General features: G+C 36.2%; 1 protein-coding gene across 1 annotated transcript in view; it reads left to right on the top strand.

The window, feature by feature from the left end:
• Positions 1–21,667, top strand: part of PolA1 (DNA polymerase alpha catalytic subunit) — a 117,128-nt gene extending 95,461 nt beyond the window's left edge. The window contains exons 27-30 of the mRNA XM_081769986.1: positions 4,798–4,929; positions 9,200–9,316; positions 14,552–14,627; positions 20,557–21,667. Of these exons, the coding sequence (XP_081626112.1) occupies positions 4,798–4,929; positions 9,200–9,316; positions 14,552–14,627; positions 20,557–20,720 (489 nt within the window). The 3' untranslated portion in view covers positions 20,721–21,667. The remainder of the gene's footprint in view (positions 1–4,797; positions 4,930–9,199; positions 9,317–14,551; positions 14,628–20,556) is intronic.
• Positions 21,668–22,505: the final 838 nt, after the last annotated feature.

Genomic DNA, 22,505 nt, shown 5'->3' with positions numbered 1-22,505 from the left:
TATTATTATTATTATTATTATTATTATTATTATTATTATTATTATTATTATTATTATTATTATTATTATTCTACAGTGATAATACAATAAATATTGCACAATATAGACTGCGCGGACGGAAATTTGAAATAGTTGTTGGCCCCAAAGCAGAACAACAGGCAACAGCGGGACAATGTCGCAGTAAGGAAAATGTGAGCTTCAGAAAGATTGGCTAACTTTTAGACGAGAATCACTCCCTCAGAAAGGTTGTCTACTCTGTAAATAAAAAATACGGTTGTAGGAAGATTTTCTTCTCTATAAATAAAACACAATTCAGAACAATTCAACGTTTAATACTCGTGATAATGTACCGATAAACTTAAGAGGCGCGAATGGGAAGAGTAAGCGACACCTACAGTCGCCAGTGCTACAGTGCGTGCAGCCACAGGCAAAGAATATGTATTCATGTCTGTGCATGCTCTCGAGTGAAGACCCTAGCAGTCAGCTGAGCCATTGCACATTGCTTGATGACTAGAGACACGATTTTGTGGTAAATAAGAATTCGTAATTTCGTTAAAGTGGAATGAAATCGGTGAATAAAATTTCAATGTAAGAACACTATTTTCCCGGACAGTTACAATTAGTTACCTTTTATTTCACCTTAATTTCCACTCACCAATCATCATGATATGAGCTCATGCATGACTATATTAAACAATATTTGAGTTCTTAAAAACTAACACTAAGCATCCTCATTAAATAAAAGTATCATTTAAAGGAAAAATAAACAGACCAGAGAGAACATTAATAGAAAAAAAAATAACTATAGTGTTCACAGTTTACTTAAGCAAATAACACGTGAGCATTGTTTCAATGTTTTCTGGTGCTAAATTTGTTCTTTTGTCGGTAAGTCGGTATGTCATTGTAAGAATAGAGAGAGAGAGCCCTCTCCACATCAACATTCGAAACTGATATCTACATTAGTTGGAGACACTTTCCAACGAATTCTGAATACTCATCTAACATACCTCGCAACTTTCCTTCCACACTATCCACTTCACCAGTAGATACTAGGGATGGCCAGAACCGGTTCCTAGTGGAACCGGTTTTCGGGTCTGAACGGATCCGGTTCTAGAAGATCCGGTTCCGGAAGCGGTTTTTCGGATCCAGGTCTGGAACCGGTTCTTCAGATCCAGGTCTCGAACGGGTTCTTCGGATCCAGGTCTGGAACCTGTTCCGGAATCGGTTTTGAAAACCGGATCTTCAAGAGCCGGTTCCGCTGGAACCGAAAATTTGTGACCATCCCTACGCTAAACCCGAGCTGCTGGTAGGCTGTGAACAATGTGCTAGATGAAATGGTGGAATCAACAGGCAGGCGACTTTGTGATGGACAAACACCGTGTGCGTGGTTTTCTTGGGGTTCTCCCGTTTCCTCCCACTTTCTTCATTCCATCATTTCATTTATTACTCATCATCACCGTCTCCTTTAGCCTAACCGGTATAACCGTGGGACATAAAACACAAAAAGATTTCATTTCATTTTTTTTCGACAGGCAGGCGCCCAGGCGGCGGCCGCTTGTTTTATTTGGCTAAATAAATTGGGTAACTGGCAAACTCATTGGCTAAACAGGCAAACTGGCCAACTCTGGCTAAACACCCACTGGTGGACAAAAATTTTTTTTCTGGGGGCACAAGCGGGTCTGGGCGGGGAGGACACAAGCGCATGGTCCTCTTTGCAGGGTTTGAAAGGTGAACTCTGTGCCTCCTTTACGGGTCTTTGGGGGCTTTCGGATCAAGGTCTGGAACCGGTTCCCAAGATCCGGTTCTGGAATCGGGTTTTCAGATCTGAAACCGGTTCCTTAGATTCTAGTTCTGGAACCGGGTTTTCGGATCCAGGTGTGGAACCGGTTCCAGAACCGGTTCTAAAAACCGGATCTCCGAGAACCGGTTCCACCGGAACTTTGTGACCATCCCTAGTAGATACCGGCAAGCTCATTTTGTAACTGTATGTAAAATTTCAAAAATTCATAATGGCCTATTTTCTCAAAAATGGGAATTTTTATCATATTCCTAGAAAGCTTACCATCAGGTTTTGCAGGTTTGAGCTGGTGTGGTGAGCAAATGACGAACTAGTAGCGTTTACTCATGGTCAAGTATGCAAAAGGGAAAAATAACGGTAATGAGTAAATCGTAAAAGCATCGAAAAATTGTCACTTTTGCGTAAATTTTGTGGAATATCGAGACTTATTATAAATTTCGCTACTTCGACAGAATTTCGCATTTTAATCGCGAGCGTTATATGGTTTAACAAATAGTAAAAAATATTTGTTTTAGGTACACAGCATTTCCACACAAAATTTATACATTTCGCGTGTCACCAAAAAATCGTGCCTCTGTTGATTACACTGCCGTCGTTGATATAGCGTGATTGTGGTACTTTGAAAATGGCTACCTCAGGATAATTTGTGAAAGTTGGTTGTGTCTAATTAGCACTATTATGACTAAACGCCTTGCAGCTAGTGATTTTTCGTTTGCTGAGATTGGCACAACTGATATATTGGTTTGCATTTAGATAAATGGACTACCTGCTAGTTACAAAGGAAACGAAATTTTTTTGAAAATGGCTTTATGTCAAATACCGCAACCATTTCAAGCCTACTTGTGAAGACAAATTAATGTCTAAAGAAGTGATATTCAAAGTTATAAGATGGATTCAAGGAGACTTTGCAATGCTTTAAGATGTTAAAAAAAAGTATCTGTAATTCTTTTTGAATAAATATATATTTGAATTTCTTGATTGGTTACTTATTCAGTTATTATACAACCCTATAAGCTTCCTGTATATTTCTCCATAGATAAAAAGCCTATAAGTTAAAAAGAAAAAAGTTTAGAAAGTAGAATCGTAAAAACTTATGCGCTTGAAAATTGTATGTTATAATGTTACTACGCCATTGCAAAAATGCTTGCAGAAATTTTCTGGATTTTTCGTAAGTCGTTGCAGAAAGTTGAAAAACGTTCTGCTTTGGGGGTTGTTGGTTGATTGGATATGATGAAGTTCCTGTTAAGAAGATTTCACGGAAATGATTCCTAAAACAATAAAAATTAGTAGTTTTTAGTTATAAGTTCGTGCATTAACCTTAAATTTATATATTTTAAGTGTTTACTCATAAACATTATATTCACTGTAATAAGTAAGCAACTATTAGTGTCGTAGAAATCTTTATTGTGTAATATTCATTATATTACCACTGTTGAGATGTAAGAAAGAAAAACGTGAAGACCTTACATAAAAAAAAAAAAAAAAAAGCTTTGTGACTCTAATGGAAAGTCCTGAGAGACACTTGTGATGGACTGTATCACACAAACGCTGGTTCGTTCTGTAATAGTTCGATTTAATAATATTATTAATATTTCTTACAATTCCCGAGTTAAAATAAAATGCACATTGAACACTACGATGATGCAGCTATAGGCTACGCGCTCACTCACACACTCTGCTGCTATACACAGTTTCAACAAGCAACTACCCTTGCTTCTTCTTCTTCTTCTACAGCTAACAAGTTACATTGAACAAACATCTTTAAACAAAACTAAACAATTTAAATAAACAGGTTAGGACTAAACAACTTGAAATATCAGAAAGGAACATGGTTTGGGTAAGCAGTATATTAATTATTACAATGTGTTCCATACGTTCGATAAGTAATTCAAAGCCACGCTGGAAGTGGATTTTCCTTCAATATGTGTGTTTGTAGGCTTAAACATTTGAATGTTACAGAATGCCTTAGTAGCTTGGTATTATGTAATAGGTGGACAAGCACCTATAACGTTTTTTAGGAACCATTATTAGACACCCAAAACCTTTTCGACCGAGCGTTCCCACTGGGAATCGAACCCGGGACCGTTCGCACATCATACGAATAATAAAAAGGGGGCATTTAAGATAAGTAGGACATGTTACTGGCATGAGTAGTGCGTACTGGTGCATAGAATCATATAAGTCGCTGAATACTATACGGATAATAGTATCGGGCCATACAAAATGGACGGACGGAAAATATGAGAAAGATGGTGTATTAAGCCCCAGTTAGGAAGATTTTTGAGTACAGCTTGCAGTGGGAGAATAATATGAAGCAGAGAAACAATCAAGAATGGATTGACTTGCATAGGATTAGACCGAGATTTTTCTGCGGCAATAGACCTTTGTTTATTATGACAAACAGTTACAACGAAAGGAAGGTTATTTTGAAAAAGGGGAGATTATTCAGTTGGATTTAAGTTGCAATTGAATCACAGTGGTTTAAACCGCTGATTCGCGGTTGTTTATTGATGTTCATCATTTCTTTAGAGCACCGAGGCTGTATGAGTCATGGACTTACAGTTTGAGTAGGAATCTGAACCACCGTCGTGCTCTTCCACCGGGATTCCGTACAACATCCTGAGTTCGTGTTTTGCCAACAATATAGATGTTGATTGTCAGTTGACCATTCATTTTATAATTGTTGGTGTTTTTTTCACCATAGCACAGTATGGGCCATAGTACTCAAAAATTAATAAATTTAAGGGTGCTAAATTTATATTATCATCGTTTTGTACTTCATTCTGTAGTTATATAGAATGTTGTAAAACTACTGCATTAACTGTCTTGTTCAAGTGATGAACTGTGAACTGCCAACAACCATCAGAATAGCTGCATATGTTAGAATTTTTCTATACGTATTAGTTGTCCAATAACATATGAATTTTTTTTTCTTTCTTCTGTTAGTTGCTATCTATGATGAGGCAGTGTGGCCACTAATATTGTTGTTTTCATTACAGGATGATAAAAGCGTGTTTGCTTTAGAGAGATGTTCAAATGCTAACTGTACCGTTCCACCCACGCAGTATCTCTCAAATATTCAAAATCGACTCACGCTCCTGATGAGAGGATACATTCACCAATATTATTTGGTAAGCAATATGTTTTTCCCTTATATATATATATATATATATATATATATATATATATATATATATATATATATATATATATATATATATATATATATATATATATATATATATATATATATATGTATGTATGTCGAAGGATAGGGAAATGGTTCAAAATGTGCTGAAGAATTGGGAAATTGCTATGTTTAACAGAAGAGACAGGGATTTTTGCAATAATCAGATTTTTATAATGAAATTGAATATACAACGGTGAATTGCTTTTTAATGAATCTTAGACTTGAGTTTCAAATCATTTTCAGAAAATTTCTCTCCATCTTCAGCAGTTGTCAGAAATAAATCTCATTCAAACTGTGGGAGACTATTACATGGAAGTGCAGCGGTGGAGAATGTTCTTTTTCTAAAAAATTAAAACTTATTTCTATAAAAATTTACATGAACATTGGTTAGTTGTTCAGAACACAGTGGAAGATGCAATCAGATTTCACGCGCAAATATTAAGAAATTTCTTAATGCTACAAAATAAAAAAAAAAAAGTAGTTTTCTTGGATCAAATAGTTAGAAATAGACCAAATTATGATGTATATACAGGGTGTCTCAAAAGTCCCCTGACAGTGTAACTCTTATTAGAGTAACCATTATCAAAGTTACAACAAAATGTAAGAGGAGAAACCGTCTCCAAATATGATGTTTTCAATCTAAAATGAAGGAATTTTTTAAATCGGTCGAGTCGTTTGTTGTATACACTCTTTATGCTCCAATGTTAGATGAAAATGCAACGTTGCCATTTACCTTATGTTGTGGGTCCAGGTAAATGGCAAAGTTGCATTTTCATTTAACATTGAACGTATAAAGAGTGTAGAGCCCAAAGGGCTCGTTCGATTAAAAAAAAAAAAAAATCATCACTTTAGATTAAAAACATCATATTTGGAGCTGGTTTTATACTTGTTTATGAGCCTGCAGAATGCTGAAATATTAAAGATGTTGTTAGTGCCATAGTTATTGTTTGGTACGTGTTTTACCGTATTCCAAATACAGTAAATTTGACTGATGATAATATTTATAATAAGAAAGTAAGCTTATCCAATATTTACAAAATAGAAAGGATAGTGTTGGACTGCTATGGGAATGGTGGAGACAGATTGAAAATTTAATTTTTTTTCTAACCTGCACATAAATTATAGTGTTCGCGTGTCTTAGACTAGGGAAAATTTTCTTAGTTATGGAAATTCAGGAAAAGTCATGGAAATCAGTATAAGATTTTTAGAGAACCATGAACCATATAATTGCAGTTTTTAATTTGGAGACCTCATCGATTTGTTTCTTGAGGATTGTCCTTGATCTAAAAAGTTAGTAGGACTGATGATTTCAGATTTTCCCCTGCGGACTTTCAATACACAGAGGGTGAAAAGCACTGCCGTAAAAATATTTGTAATTCACATTGAACACGATTGGTGATACCGCTCAGAAGGGAGGTGGAATTCCTTCCATCCGGGCCATCCCCTTACATCATCTCTTTTCATAAAATTTAATGTAGTTCAAGGGCTGCTCTAGGGCTTGAGCCTTTCAATGTATATTCCATAATCAATAAAAATTCTTTCTCTATAGCACTCAAATGACACTAGTTTAGCTTTGTTACATTTTCATTAACCAATCACTCGATCTTGGCATAAAGCATCGTGAGTCACAAAGCGTAAAATATCTCGACACGTAATTAAAATGTGAAGTCGAGCTTGATTTTAGTAGATCATTGTAATTCTTTAAGTAATCAGAAATTTTCTGATTGATTTTACAGTTGTCTTAAGATACAAGATTCTCTCTTTTCCTATCCTAGTAACAGTTGCCAGTTACTTTTAAATGGACAGCGGAGAAAGCAAGTTCTGAATTTTCTCTTCAAGAATAGACTTGTAATTTTTTATTGATCGTTTACGTATTTATTTTATGTAGTTTTGCTTGACTCTCAAAATAGTAATTCTCCGGAAGTGCTGTACAGTTGAGACTCGCAGAGACCTATAATAATTAGCGATTACAGCTCAGCAACGAAATATATTGGGCTGGTGCCTAGGTTCTGTCAGTCAGGATATGAGATGAAAAATCGCTTGTCAAATTGTTGCTGTTGGTATTGTGTGTACACTGAACAATTTGATTCTTGATTAATCCATGCTATGTAAACCTATCGACATTAATTTGCACTTAGTGTATGAATATCACATGGAGGGAAACGAACATTTACGACACATTATCTTGTATGAATTCAATCGAACTATGTCGGCATCGAAGGCTGCCAGAAACATTTGTGCAGTGTATAGCTACAACAATTAGTGAAAGGATTGCCTAAAGGTCGTACGCTCGTTTCAAGAAAGGACAGTTCGACGTGCATATTCTGGGCGGAAATAGGACTTTTGTTCTGTTTGAATGCCGTTAATCCATTCAGAACCACATCAAATGACAGGGAGTTGACCATATAGATGCGTTCTGACCATAAACCGTCGACAGATACCTGCATGCCATTAGAAAGGTGCAGAAGCTTGGTGCGTGTGTTCTAAGTGACGACAAAAAAGGCCAACATATTGTCATCTGTATCTATTTGTTCGCTCTTCATCACTGCACGCAAACATCGCCCATCCGTTTTGACCAGAATTGTACTTCGACATTAACATTACACACAGGAAACAATGGCTTAGTCCAAAGAAAAAGGCAACACCCGATGTCAAAAGTGATCCGCATCTACGTAAGATATTGTTATTCATCTGGTTGGACGGAGAAGGAAGACATCCAATTTGAGCTGAAAATATTCCCTAGGGACGTGCAAGGGCGCAGATTTCTCTGCAACTTTTTCTTGGGGGGGGAGGGGGGTTAGTTCAGATATGTGTTTTGTTGCAGAGAAGGGTCTACGAAGGCATATATGAGGATTTTAAGACAAATTCAAATTATGCCAAATATTGTATATTCATAAAAAAAATACATATAAAAAATACGTATTCATAAAAATATATGGAGGCCAACATGAACAGGGAAGGGGGAGGAAGGAAGAATCGGCACCCTTGGAAACGCGACGGTATATATTGCACTGTATTGTGAACAACTGCTTCGACTTCAGGTAGTTTTAGCGAGGAAACGACCAGCAACACGATATCCAATGATTCTGCTATCGACAAGTAAGGTCTCACTTTGCAACCATGACTAAAATAGTCTTGCAGGGGATGTGCTTCCTCGTGACTAAGTGGTTAGCGTACACGCCTTTTGATGTGGGAGACCCGAGTTCGATTCCCGGCGAAAGTTCATGTGGTTCAGATCTCATATTAAGCTGTAGGTCTATATCTCATACAGCCCCGCTGCTGAAAGAGACGCTAAACTGAAACCTAAATCTAAATATTCCAGGAGCTGGGAATAGGAGTCATAAACAATAGCCAACATACTCACTAGACCTCACACCTTCGGATTATCATCTGTTCCATGTAGAGTCAAACCTGATTCAGAACACATTCTTGATCGACCACGTGGCACTGAACACTTGACTTTATACATTCTTCGCCCAGAATTTTACCGTAAAATGATGGAGGAGTTTACTAAACATGGTGATAGTCGTGAATAATGTTGAAGACTATATTAGTGATTAATGTTACGGAATTAGTGGCTTCGTTGTTAGTGGTTGAATGGAGTAAGAAAACCAACGAAAACTTATGCACCGACCCGATAATTGAAAATGTTTATCGAATATTTTCGCTGAAAATATTTTTCATCGGATGGGAGAAAACTTATATTGAGCGAGTTATTTATAAAGTTTGATTAGTTTGATTTTCCCTCGCGTAGTCAGCGGTTCTGTCTTTTTTTAAGAAGAGTCTGTGATTTTTCATTCAGTGACTAGGATAGCTAAATGAATTTCAAGCAGATTGGCGACGAAAGCGAAGCAATCGTATGTATATCCTCTGTTTGTGTTTCCAATACTTTGGCTAAAAAATCGTCAGCCTTGGTCATGAAGTAGGAACGAAGTTTTAAAGATTATGGGGAAAGAAGTGGGAAAGAATATTTTCAGTCTGAATTTTTAATAATCTAAATTTAGGTCAGTGATTCTTCATGCCTTTATTATCAGTGGAGGTAATTGTTAGATATTCAGTGTTGCCAAGCATTTGTAGTGAAATACTCTTTTCGAGCGTATATTTTTACTATGACACTGAGTTACAGAAAAGATACGGAACATTTTTCATTAATGTCTTAAGAACATATTGTCATTTTGTGTGTGTGTGTGCTGATAATATATGTGTTTCAGGGTTGGTTGATGTGTGAAGATCCAGGTTGCCCAAACCGCATTCGCCGAGTTCCTCTTCGCTTCTCCCGATGTTATCCTATTTGTAATGCCTGCGAAAAAGGTGTTATGATCAAAGAGGTAAGAGGGGAAAGTATATTCTTAATAAATATGGAGGATGTATGTTTCATTTAGAAGGTTAAAGCGTAAGAACTGTGTACGAAAAATAAATAAATAAATAATAATAAAAAGAAAGAAAAATATGCAAGCAAACAGTCATGTTAGCGGTGGATCTGTGTTAAAGGACAAGTTATAACTAGAGATTCAAAATACCTTAAACCGTGGCTCGTAGAGCAATGGGAACAAGGATTTTAATGTTTCATGGTATATCGAATCGAAAAAGCGTGTTTTAAATTTTCGTATTTTATAATATTTTGACAAAATGTTCATATTTCGAAAGAAAGATCTTAATATTTCTTCATATTCTGTGTGTTGTGTACCTAAACTGATCTCTTAAGTTCATTGAACCCAGTGACCTTGCATCCTTTTCAAGGTTAAGCGCACTTCTATCCCCCGTACAGAAAAGGAGGTTCGTTTCTTATGAGATCAACAGCAATGGATCGAAGTCCATATCTTAGTTAAAACCTTTTCAAAACTAAAGTGTTTTCAAAACTAGAAACAAATTGACGTTTGGAGAAGCACGTGGTACGCTGTTGCCACTTCGTGCGCATTGTAAGTCATCAGCTGCAACTGTTCTGTGAGTCTTAACGAAAAAGAAAACTTGTAGATATTGGTTTGTTTGGAATGGATGAAAGGATGTTTGTCGTCCCAATTCGTGCATGTTGGGAAGGAGGTTTTTTTTTTTTTTTTTTTTTTTTTTTTTTTTTTTTTTTTTTTTTTTTTTTTTTTTTTTTTTTTTTAAATAATCACTTCCACGCATAGAGAAGCGAAAGACTAAAATAGCTTCTTTCCTTCTGAAAACACGTGCTTACTAGCGGCAACATTGGAATCTTAAGGTCTATTGCCAAGGAAATCCTCCACCCACTGTTGCTAAAATGACGTTTATGATTCGACCCTCGCTGAGTGACCGCAATAACTATGTGACGTAGATTCCCTTCTTCAAAACAAATCTGCAAGTGTTTTTGAGCTGTCAATTTTGTTTCTAGTTTTGAAAGCACTTTATCTAGTGGGGGAACTTCTCTACTCTAGCGAGTGGAGGTCTTCAGTGTTGCCACTGGAGAATTTTAAGGTAAGACTATGCCCTTCTTCCTTTTGGCGGTTCGAGACGTTCTAACACCGCAAGGTACCGAAACAAGCAGAGCCCAACCCTCCTGGGAGAGGCTACAACTCTAGTCTTTCCTACCTGAGACTTGACCTGAGGTACCACCTGTAGTACTGAAACCAGTGACTCGTGGAATCCTTCAATTTGGGAGTGAGATGGAAACAAAGACAATGCCAGCCTATGATTTACTTGTATCCCAATATTGCTTTTATTTAACTTAAAACTCTATAACCACGAGGAACAGAGCTGTATGACACCAATGCAAAATTGGAGGAACTGAGATGATGGTAGCGCTGAACATTTTCAGCCTTGTTCCTCTGTGCTTTATTCTTACTGTATCCTTTAGGGTGGAACTGGCCTGACAATCGATCGCCGCTGAGTATCGGGTAGATAGCAGAACTTTTTCGAAAAAATGATCTTAGCTGGAAAGAAGTCTTGACACCAATCGCTTTTTTTTTTTTTTTAAGTGAGTTTCAATTGAGGTAAAATGATTTCAAAGGACAAAAACATACAATTTCCTTAAAGAATGGGAACATTATTTCTCCTTTGTTATGTCAAAGGATTTTTCTGATGCTTATGTTACTCTGATAAAGAAAGGCAGTGTGGAAAGGCATTGCCCTGTTTTACGAAAGAAGAAATATAACTCCGACCTCCCTCCTAAAAATGAATTAAGGAAAATATACTGTAAGTGCACTGCCGCTGGAAATTGATAATAAGTAGACCGTCAAAGATGTTCGTAGTCTGAGATACGTTGTTACAGTATATAGTAACAACGCCAATTGTTAATTCGTAAGTTTTTATTGTTAAAGTAGTGATGTAAACGAATGCCTAATCTGTTCGAAAAAGATTCATGAATATGCGACATATGACCGGAAAACAAAAATGAAGTCGTCAGATTCGAATTGAAAAAATGTTGTTGTTATAAAAAGTAATTACTATTAATGTTAGAATGATATCCTATCTAGAAGAGATAGTGAAAAAGAGTTTACATGATGATGATGGCATTTCGGTAGGAGGTAGAATGATTAGATGCAGAAGATTTGCAGACGACATGGCGCTTGTTGCAGAATCTGAAAAGAAAATCAATAAAATGTTAGAAAAAATGAGAAAGGGCTTTGAAGAATATGAGATGAAAATAAATGTTAGAAAGACAAAAGCCATGGTGATTGGAACGAAGGGGTCGGTGTCAAATATAAAAGTAGGAGGGGAGAAAATAGAACAAGTGAATAGTTTTCGATATCTGAGTAGTATTCTTAGTAATAACATAAAGTGCGAACGTGAAATAAAAGCAAGGATAGGAATGGCGAAAGAAGGCTTTAGGAGGAAGAAAAGTCTGTTTTGTGGGAACTTGAATAAAGAGTTCAGAAAAAGACTCATAAAATGCTTCGTATGGAGTGTTGTACTGTATGGGGCAGGAACGTGGACATTACGTAAAGGTGATGAAAATCGACTGGAAGCCTTCGAAATGTGGGTGTGGAGAAGAATGGAAAGAATTAGTTGGGTCGAGCGGAAAATGAATGAGAGAGTGTTAGAAATGGTGGGTGAGAAAAGAACACTTTTAGATATTATTAGGAAGAGGAAGAGAAACTGGTTGGGACATTGCCTAAGAAGAGATTATATCATGAGGGACGTATGGATGATATAAAAACAGAAAGATCATACGCGAAGACGAAGAAGTTAGCGGAGGACCGTGGAGCATGGAAGCTTCTCAGCTGCGGCAAGTGACCTGCCAATAAAGGCAGTATACCTATGATGATGATGATGATGATTTTTTCTTGTACATGTTTCACTAAGTCGAATACTGTAAATAATTAAAAAAATGTATATTAGTCTTAATTCGATGTAATTTACGGAAAAATTGATGTTATTTGCAATTCAGAACATTTTAGATATGTTTACATATTAAATATATTATAATAGATTAATTATAATTTGATGGTAAAAATAGCCAGAATTTCCGTCATAAAATTTGTTGATTTTAGAGCTATATATTAAATTAAGTTTTCTCTTTAACGATTCATATTTTATTTCTGTTCACCTACAAAGATCTTCAACTTTCGTTTCATAATAGGGGCCGCAGGGCTCAGTGGTAGAGCATTCACCTCTGGTATACGGGGTCCCAGATTCATACCCTGCTCCCGCCAAGTGACCTTTGTGGTGGACAAACACCGTATGCGTGGGTTTCCTCGAGGTTCTCCCGTTTCCTCCAACTTTCTTCATTCCACCATTTCATTAATTTCCCATCATTATCATCTCCTTTAGCCTAGCCGGCATAATTGTGGGACGTAAAACTCAAAGATTTAATTTCATTTCGTTTCATAATAATATTTTAATTTTTAAGTTAGGTATTGCTAACAAAGAGCAATATCTGAATGCATTAAGGAAGAAATTTTCGGAAACGGTGATAAATGTCCAATCTAAGTTTTATGAGATAACAAATTGCTATTGATCCAGTGATTGCGTGCATTTCTCAAATATATGTAAGCAAGTGTCCATGTTTTCAATCTCAGAGGTTTTTATTTCTTTCGTACTGTAAACAGTCCTAAGAAAAACTTGTTATTAAGAACTTGTATAATTTTTAGATACGAAAGTGCCTTGATATATAGTGCACAAGGAAAGGTTCGATTTATACTGAGTCTTTGAGAACTCGACTCGTATTTCATATAGTTTAAAAAGAAATTCATAAAAAAATCGCGGGTGTGGTAAATTTAGTGATTGTACTTTCAACTTTCTAAACAGACCGGAAATTAATAATACACAATTCAACACTTTTTCATTTTTCCATAATGGAAGGAAATTAAATTTGTCTAAGTTTAGATATAACTCAATGCTGAGTGCTCTATAAGATTACGGAATTTTTAACTTCCACAAGAGAGCAGAAGTGACATATTTAGTCCAGAAGTCGAATCGAACATGTTAACTTTTATTTATGGAACAAGGAACTTTTTCGAACCCTTTTCCCGCAAGTGCTATTTTTGCTTCCGTCAAAAATGGGACGAAATATGGTTGGATACTGCAAAAGTTCAGAAAGTGAAAGGTAAGCAGCTAAACTGGAATTAAGTCTGGGTTTCTGCAAAATGAAAACTGAAATATAATTTCTAGTTTTAACGATCCACGGTGAAAATAAATAGGTGGTTGATGGAAGTGAATGATTGTGGACGTGAGTATTGAATGTTCTCCCACCAGGAATCGAATCCGGGACCATATGCACCAGAGGCTCACGTGCTAGCCGCTGGACCAAGGGCGCGGGCTCAGAGTTTCTGTCTTACCCGTGCGAGTGCTCTAATCACTTCCTACCTTCCTACTCCTGAGCAACTGCTTATTTTCCCTCTTCAGAAAAATTTACCAAATGGCTAGTTTTCAGTGTCATTATAAGGACAAAGAAAACTTTGGAAAGAATGGTTGAAGCTTTTTCTCCGCGTATATTTCAAGTATGAAACAAAAATCAGCAAATTCATTTTAAAAGAAATACTTTCGATTTAAATTCTACTTCCGTATGTTTCTTAAGTTGATATGTTCTTAATTTTACCAGTGGGAATACGGTAGCTAAGTGGTAGAGCGGTTACCTCTGGCGCATGGGGCCTTTGGTTCGATTCCTGGCCAAGTAAGTTCGTGGTGGACAACATAGTTTCCATGGGTTTTCTCGGGGTACTTTCGTTTCCTCCCACTTTTCATTCCACCAATTCTTTCATCATCATTCACCCTCCCTTAGCCTAAAGGGCATAATTGTGGGATGTTAAACTCAAAGATTTCATTTTAAAAAATCTGTTTAATAGAACATTGAGAATTTGGTTATAACATTTTGGATTTTGACAAAATTCACTTTCCTTAATATTAGGAGGAATAAACAGCCAGGGGTTTATTTATGAAGTTAAGTTTTCAAGTATATTTTAGGAGGAAAGTTGACATTAAAAAAAAAAAAAAATTGAAAGAAATCGACTTCCAGTCTGTTTCGGAAATTTGAAACCGAAGTTCACACAAGGTCTAGGAGGAATTTAGGGCTCACCATATAAATATATCAAGGCACTTTCGTCTTTGTTAAAACTTGTACATTAAAGTTTAGAATATTTTGTAATTGTTATTTTCTGTTTCAGTACACCGACTCTCAGCTGTATACTCAACTTAGTTATTTCCAGCATATATTTGACATTTCAAAGGAACAAGAAAAAAGTAAGTAAACGACTTGGGAAAGTAAGTGTCAGTTGCATTTTGTAGTTCTCATATGATAAACTGAACTTTCTAGATGGCTGTCATGGATCAGTTTAATAAGAAAGGTGGCATTCGATAATATTTTGACTGTTAACAAAATATAATATTAATGCATTATATTCTTATAAGGTAACCAAAAGAAGTTCTTGTCGTTCTAGAGCAATGATAAACAGAGCAATACAGTGGACGGTACTATCTTTAGGTTTCGAAGTAATACCCATCAGCATCCAACACCTTTTGCCAACATTCCTATAGCTGTACAGTACCCTGGTGATAAAACTTGGCGGTTCTGTATGCAAAGAAGTCCGTGAGTGTGTTCCGCTGGTCTCTCTCGTTTGCGAAGGATTTCCCACGAAGGTAGTAGTCGAGGGAATGAAACAGGTGGTAATGTTGGCGCAAGGTCCGGTGAATATAGTGCATGGCACAGTGTCTCTCAGCGAAGTTGCTGAAGGGTCTCCCGGGTTCTCTTTGCTACATATGCCTTGATATTGTTGTGCAGGAGCAGCACACCCGTGCGATTCACCAATACCAACTCCTACTGCCGCAGTGCACCCTTTGCAACTACTGAGATTAGAGGTCAACAGTAATGGTCTGACCAGGTAGAAGGAACTGATAATGTACACTTTCCGACAATTTCACCAATACCTTTCGTAGATGCAAAGGTGGTCTTGAGGTGTAAGGAATAGGGTCACGTGGCGATAACCAATGTCTGGTACACTTGAAACTTGCGGAAGGGAAACATGGAACCTTTCTGCTAGTTCATCACATGTTAGACCACTGTCCTCGATTGTTGCTTTCATGACCGCGAGATTCATCCGAAAGGCTCACATCTCTCCAACGTAATTTCTGGAACCAATGCCTGGTGGTGCGTTCTCCATAAATCCCTGGTATATGCGGCAGCTGATAGGCCTAGCTTAAAGGCATATAACGAACACATGCGAACAAGCTTCTTTCATACCTTCATTTGTCTTCGACCCTGGACGCGCTATGACTGCTGTATGTGCACAGTGTGCCTGTATTACTGAAGGTCGTTGGTCAGACTAACTCTCGATCACTTGGCAGGCACGTTCATTATTTCGTTTCCACTCTGTGAGCGTATGATTAATGGGACGTCACAAACGGTAAGAATTTTTTGGATACTTTGTAAAACTTACATTAATTTTAAATTGCCCCGATGATCATATCAAGGAAGCTAATAAGAACTAAATTATAAACTAAAATAAAGTGCTAAAAGACAGTAAAGATAATCATGCGACGAGTAAATATCCTTTAATTATAGGCAAGCAACATTTCTTCGCTGCTATGCAGGTTTCATAGAAGCTAGGGAGTGTTATATATTGTAAACACTATATGGGTAGCCACTATTACTAGTGGAAATGTTAATGGATTGACTTTATTAATGAACACGACCGAAATAATCGCTCCAGCTATCTATTAAAAAAAAAAAAAAAAAAAAAAAGTAATTCCCTTTCGTTCAAGAGTTATCATATGACGTAACGGACGGATGTACTAACAACAGATCTTAATAAATAATGGTAATGCTTTCATTTTGATTGCACGCACTCGTGTATTTATATATAATGTAGAGACAGCTTTTAACTTAGTATGTGTATGCTATCCTTTTTCCTTATCCTTAATTTCTGCTTCTAACAATACTGAAGTCCTTCGTCAGGGTATAAGTATACAGCTTGTTTCAAAATGATCTGAACGATTTCATATTATTATTATTATTATTAATCTGCAAATTTCTCAATTTTAGTCATAAGTATTATAACTCTCCAAGTTAAGGTCTTAAAAATTGTAGTACAGTAATTCTCAAATACTCAGTGTGAACCCTCTTTATTTACCCTAGATACATCAATTCAATAATCCGATTTTTCTCAGATCTGTTTCAACAAGTTTTCATGAACAGTTTACATTTAATCAGTTCATGGTTATCTTTGCTGTAGAGGTGATTTGTAGATGAAGTCTTTGAGGTGTCCCCACAGACGTTTTCAACTAGCTCTCCTGTAGACTTTTGAGGGCTGTTGAAAACAAGCTCGAGCTCTCTCTACATCTGCATGATATGAGAAAGTCTTACCAGATGAACTTTTCCTTGCAAATGCATTTTTCTGTCATGCATAGTGGATACCACTTACGAATGGAGTTCTTTGGCCGTGGCTCTTTCGAAATTTTGTTCGAAACTAAACGATGAACACACACACACACAGCAAACTGACTAACGGACGGTAGGGCGCAGAATGCTTTATCTGCACCACAGGCAGCCATCTTGTAACTTGTGACTGCCACCTGGCGGAAGAATTTCGTACTGCTACGACAGTACCAAATGAAAGTACAGAATGTGGTTGAAAATATTTTAATACAATTTTAATCATCCTTAGAGTTTTAACGCTCGTGGAATGGTTTCGTTTCGTTCAAAGCATTTTGAAACACGCTGTACTAGATGATTATCGTGAACTGCTAGTTGAACTCTAATGTTTAGGTTCTCAAACTATTTACATAAATCTGTAGAAAATTTTGAATTCGTCTGAAGATTTTCCATACTTCCAAATGTAGCAGGTTAATGTTAAATTGGCTACATCGTTTTCAATATGAAGGATTAATGGAAAATTGCGAGTAGGCGTATATAAATAAGTTTAAACATATATATTTTTTTTTACTATAGTGCTCTTAAATATCTAATAGAATAGAACATACAGGGAGACGGTCGTATTCTTCAGATTAATTCAAAATTTTCTACAGATTTACATAAACACTCAGCTCAAGAACATTTTGAGGCCAAACAGGAGTTTTAAAATCATCTTCTAGTATATTTATACCCTGACGAAGGACTTCAAGTACCGTTGGAAGCCGAAATTATTGGTAAAGAAGAAATAACATATGGATCCAAAATAAAAATAGCATGTTTATTATAGTAAATAAATGATACGTAGATAAGTAAAATACAAAGGACAGTCAAAATGTTCCTGGATTATTGTTGTAGTTTTGACATTTCTGATGTAATCACAATGAACCTTGTCCAGCATAGTCCTTACATTCCCTAATTATAAATATGACAAGTATGAACAGGTCATAACAGTCAGTTTACGAGTAGTGTATGTAAACGGAGAAATATGTCGTGGGTAATCAGTTGGTGCATTGTCGCAGTTCGAGCAACGCGCAAACATCTAGTTTTTATACAAGTTTGGGAAATCTGCTTCAGATACCTACTTTTTGATAGCCTTAAAGTCAGTTTACGGTGACAATCTTTTAAGGAAAACAGCGTCGGTACCCGTTTCGTCACCGTAGAAGACATCAAAACACCAACGCGATGGCTCAACTTCGGAAGATGCCGAAAGAGGTCTTTCGTCAGTGTTACCATCAATCGCAGGAGCGGCAAAACAAGTGTGTGTGTGTGTGTGTGTGTGTGTGTTTTTCGACAGTGCTAACTTTAAAGGCGGTTAAGTGGTCCATGTTCCGTTAAGGGGGTCCAAACTAACCTAATATAACGTTATATTATGTAGCAGGGTGTCTACTGGTCATGAAAGTCATGAAAAAGTCATATATTTTGCTTAGTGGTCATGAAAGCCATGAAAAAGTCCTTTATTTACCCAACTGGTCATGAAAATCTGAAATCTCAGAGTATATTTTTATACTTCATACTTTTATACCTCATACTGCATGTACTGAAATAGTTGTATCAGGTCAGTTATTGTGAGAATTTCCCCCACCAGTTAGTTACTGTCTTCCTAGCTGCTCCCCATTTCATCTTCTAGTCTCTGTAATATAGTAACAACTTTTTACTGTCCAACTTTCTGATCTGCTATTTCTTTACTTCTAAGAAATGTAAATTGTGTATTTTTGGGCCTTTAGACTTATACAAATAATATTATTCGTTTGAGTTTGCAGATTTTAAATTTGATGATCTATTTTTTTAAAACGAATTTCTTTTATAATTTGTTTTGTCTTTGGGGAGTTCTCTGAGTGCTTAATTTCAGACAAATTTCTGCTAGATGGATAATTATACTCAGAATTAAAACTTCAAATACAGTACAGAGTGATTCACTGGTAAGAGCAGGCCCGTATTAGGTAAGTTCTATTCTGTGCTTGAGCACAAGGCGGCAGAATTTTAGACTCTTTCTTTAAGATTCACAATAAGTGATATTTAAGACTAACAACCCGCATAGTTCCGATGCACCACTGACGGTAGGGGTTTATTATTACTAATGGTAAATTTTTATCGCCATGGTCATGAAAATTTGAACAAAAAGGTCATGAAAAGTCATGAAAAAGTCATGAATTTACTTTCTGGTATTCCAGTAGACACCCTGTGTAATCAAACGAAAATCAATGGAAAGAAGTGGAGAAATTGCAAATTTCGTGTGAAAAAATTACTGGACCCCCTTAATGGAACATTGACCCGGTTAAGTGAATGTGTACTTACGTGTATTCTTCTTCTATGGCACTACAGCTCTTTGACGAGCCTTCGCCTCCGTCAGAATCTGCCTCCACTTCTTTCGGTCTGCCGCACTCGCCTTCCAGTTCCGTATTCCCATTTCCTTCATGTCCTCTAGGACCGTGTCCCACCATCTCCTCCTTGGTCTTCCCCTCGTTCTCTTTCCTTCCATGTTAGCGAAGATGATTTTCTTTACTACTCTTTCTTCCCCCATTCTGACAATATGTCCCACCCATTGCAAACGGCTAAGTTTGATGTGCGTTACTATGTCTACGTCGTCGTACTTATTGTAGAGTTCATTATTATATCTCATTCGGCATGTATTTTGGTCTACCTTCATACCTCCATATATTTTCCTTAAAATCTTCCTTTCAAAGCTCCCTAGTAGTTGCATTTCCTCTTTCCGTATAGTCCAGCATTCTGATCCATATGTTACTACGGGCCTGATTAATGTTCTGTATATCCTGGTTTTTGTAGTTTTAGAGATGAGATTTGATTTTAGAAGGGGCAGCAGTGCAAAATATGCTCTGTTCGCAGTGGTGATTCTTCTTTTGACTTCCTCACTTTGGTCATTATTTGATGTGATTGTTGTTCCTAGGTAGATAAATTCATTCACTATTTCGAAGTTGTGTGATTCTATATTTATGTGTGACCCGATTCTTTTCAGATGTCCTGTATTCTTAGATACGACTAGAAGTTTGGTTTTTCCTTCATTTATTTCAAGTCCTACTTGTTTCGCTTCTTTCTCCAGGTCTATAAACGCTTCTTTTACTGCTTTCAGACTTCTTCCAATGATGTTAATATCGTCTGCATACCCTAGAATTTGATGGCTATTGGTCGTTAGGGTCCCTGTTCTTTTTATGCCTGATCGTCTTACTGCTGCTTCTAGTACCAGGTTAAATAGTATGGGGGCTAGTCCATCTCCCTGTCTGACACCTTTCTGCACTGGGAACGCTTCTGACATATACTTACGTGTATATTGTGGTAATAAAGAGCTACGACAGAATTCTGGGAACTTTTTGACCCCCCTCGTAGGGAATGTTATATGTAATATAGATGTAATATAGTACCGTAATATAGATGTTCAGAATTATTCACAAATATGAACAAAACCAGTTATGAATGATTAGATTTCTCTCTGAAGGTTTAGTAACAGTGCACTGCGAGCTTATTGGCTGATGCCACACGCGAATTCGGGTGATGCGAACTATAGGTGACGTTTTTTGTAATATCAATGAAAGTTGAATTCTTTTCTACTTCTCTGTGAGTTATTTTTAATAGTCGTCTGGTGTTCTTTGGATTTTATATTCTTCATTCGTGTACATTGACATTCAAAGAACCATTGTTATCAGTAATAAAACAGATGACAGCACTGACATAATTTTACGAATAAAACTATCCATAGAAAACACACAAAACTGGAAGGGGTCATGTAATGTTCTGTTTCTGTTTCAGAAATGTCAGATGAAGTGTCCAAGGCGTACCATAGACTGAGGGAGCATGTGGAACGTGTTCTCCGAAGCAGTGCCTACTCTGTTGTTAATCTTAGTAAACTATTTGAAGGACTTTTTCCCGCCACGAAGATTACACCAAACATCAAAGTAGAAAAGCAAATTTGAAGAACGGAGTCAGTTAATTGTATATGTGAATATTTGAGTGCAGCAAATGTGCTAAGAACTGTGGAAATACCTCACTGTTATTGCCGATTTGATTTGTATATTTAAGTACGAATTCAGAAACTGCCAATGAAACTCTGTATTTGATAAATGTAAATAGCTCTATCGAAAGATGTAGTCGAGTGAAAATTTGTAAATACTTTTAGCCAGCATTCTTAACAGAAGATTGAAAAGTCATTAATTTTCTATGGGAAATATTTTTTATAATTATACCCCAGTGTGTTCATTGTTTTAGAAAGGTAATAGAATTTTAAGTGGAAATACCTATTGAACGGTGTGGTCATGAATGTTTTAATAAAAATAAATTTACTACTTTTTAAAATAATTATCTCATATAATCTTTTGTACATAGTGTGAAATAAGTTGAAATTTTTTTATCTTTAATATTTTGAAGATCTATGTGATACTTCACAAGGCATTTAGGGAACGTAGTAAAAAACCCTAACAATAACTGATGGAAAGTGTTAGGTAATTTGTGATGGAAAATTTTAAAATTGTTTTTAAATATCAAAAATCGTTTTATATAATAGATCCGTGGGTTCAATACGATTTTCTGTCTGTATTTGCTAAACTAGATCCATGAAAATACAACGATACGTTTAAGTATATGTATGTTTGATTGTCTTATTAGAATTTCGTGTACTGTAGAAAAGTACTTGAAAGCAAAAAGAAACGGTAGTAGAATTTTGTATTTTTGCTTTGTATTGTATGTGAGAGCATGTGAATGAAATATTGTTGTGCATTGTCTTTTGGAAATTCGAAAGTAATTTAAAGGTCTGAGTGTAGGTAATCATTTTTGTATTTTTTTGTAAGTGTTCGAAATAATATAGTTTGTCAGTAAGACAATCTGTTTATAACTTTTCATAGAAAAATAAAATACATCGGTCGTAGTGTGATTTTTTTCTTTAAGGAAAAAAAAAAAATACAATAGGAGTCTAACTGCTACCGAATCGAATTATCCATAAAGAAATGTAAAACTAATTCTGGCCACCGACTTCATTCTTTGTAAACTAAAGTGGTTGTTATGTGCTTGAATAATGGAAACAATATATTAAAACCAAGCGGTGATCCCAGAATATATGTGCATTAGTCCCGTATAATTCATATCGATGTCCGAAAAAGATCTTAAATAGTATTCCCAGTTGCTTAATATTTTAATTTTTGTCACTCATTTAAAACCCAATCCATTCCTTAATGATAGATAAAATGGCGTCCTTATTTAATTCAGTTAATATTAATGATGCCAAATGTGTGTATTCAATGGTGTTGACAAGTTGTTTCGTTATTGCCCAATCCTGTGTATTTTTCTCTCGTAGTAATCTTGAAAGGAAATCAACCACTCCCAGATACTTCGAATATGTAATTTGATAGTTGCAATTGATTAGTAAAATAATCCAACGTTGTAGTCTTAGTGAATATGTCATTAGACTGTCCAAGGTGGGACCTTCAGTAAAAATTTTCAAGAATGGAGGCTGAGATGGCTTGGACATATATATAGGGTGTTACAATATTTTGGAAACAGATTTCTCATATCAAAATAAGAAAGAAAAAAAAAGTTCATATGGACCTGTGCTCAAAAGTGGATAGTTTCGGAGTTATAGGGTGCCGAAAACGTGAAACAAGTGAATCTTAAAAGTTCATAGCTCCACTACTACGTGGCTTATCGTAATCGGGTCAAGACATCACTGAGGAATTGGTAAGTGTACTATTCAAATACCCATGTTTAAG

Source organism: Thermobia domestica, chromosome 8, assembly GCF_964235325.1.
Source record: "Thermobia domestica chromosome 8, izTheDome1.hap1.1, whole genome shotgun sequence".
Classification (NCBI taxonomy): Eukaryota; Metazoa; Arthropoda; class Insecta; order Zygentoma; family Lepismatidae; genus Thermobia; species Thermobia domestica.
This window is presented reverse-complemented; position numbering and strand designations above follow the sequence as displayed.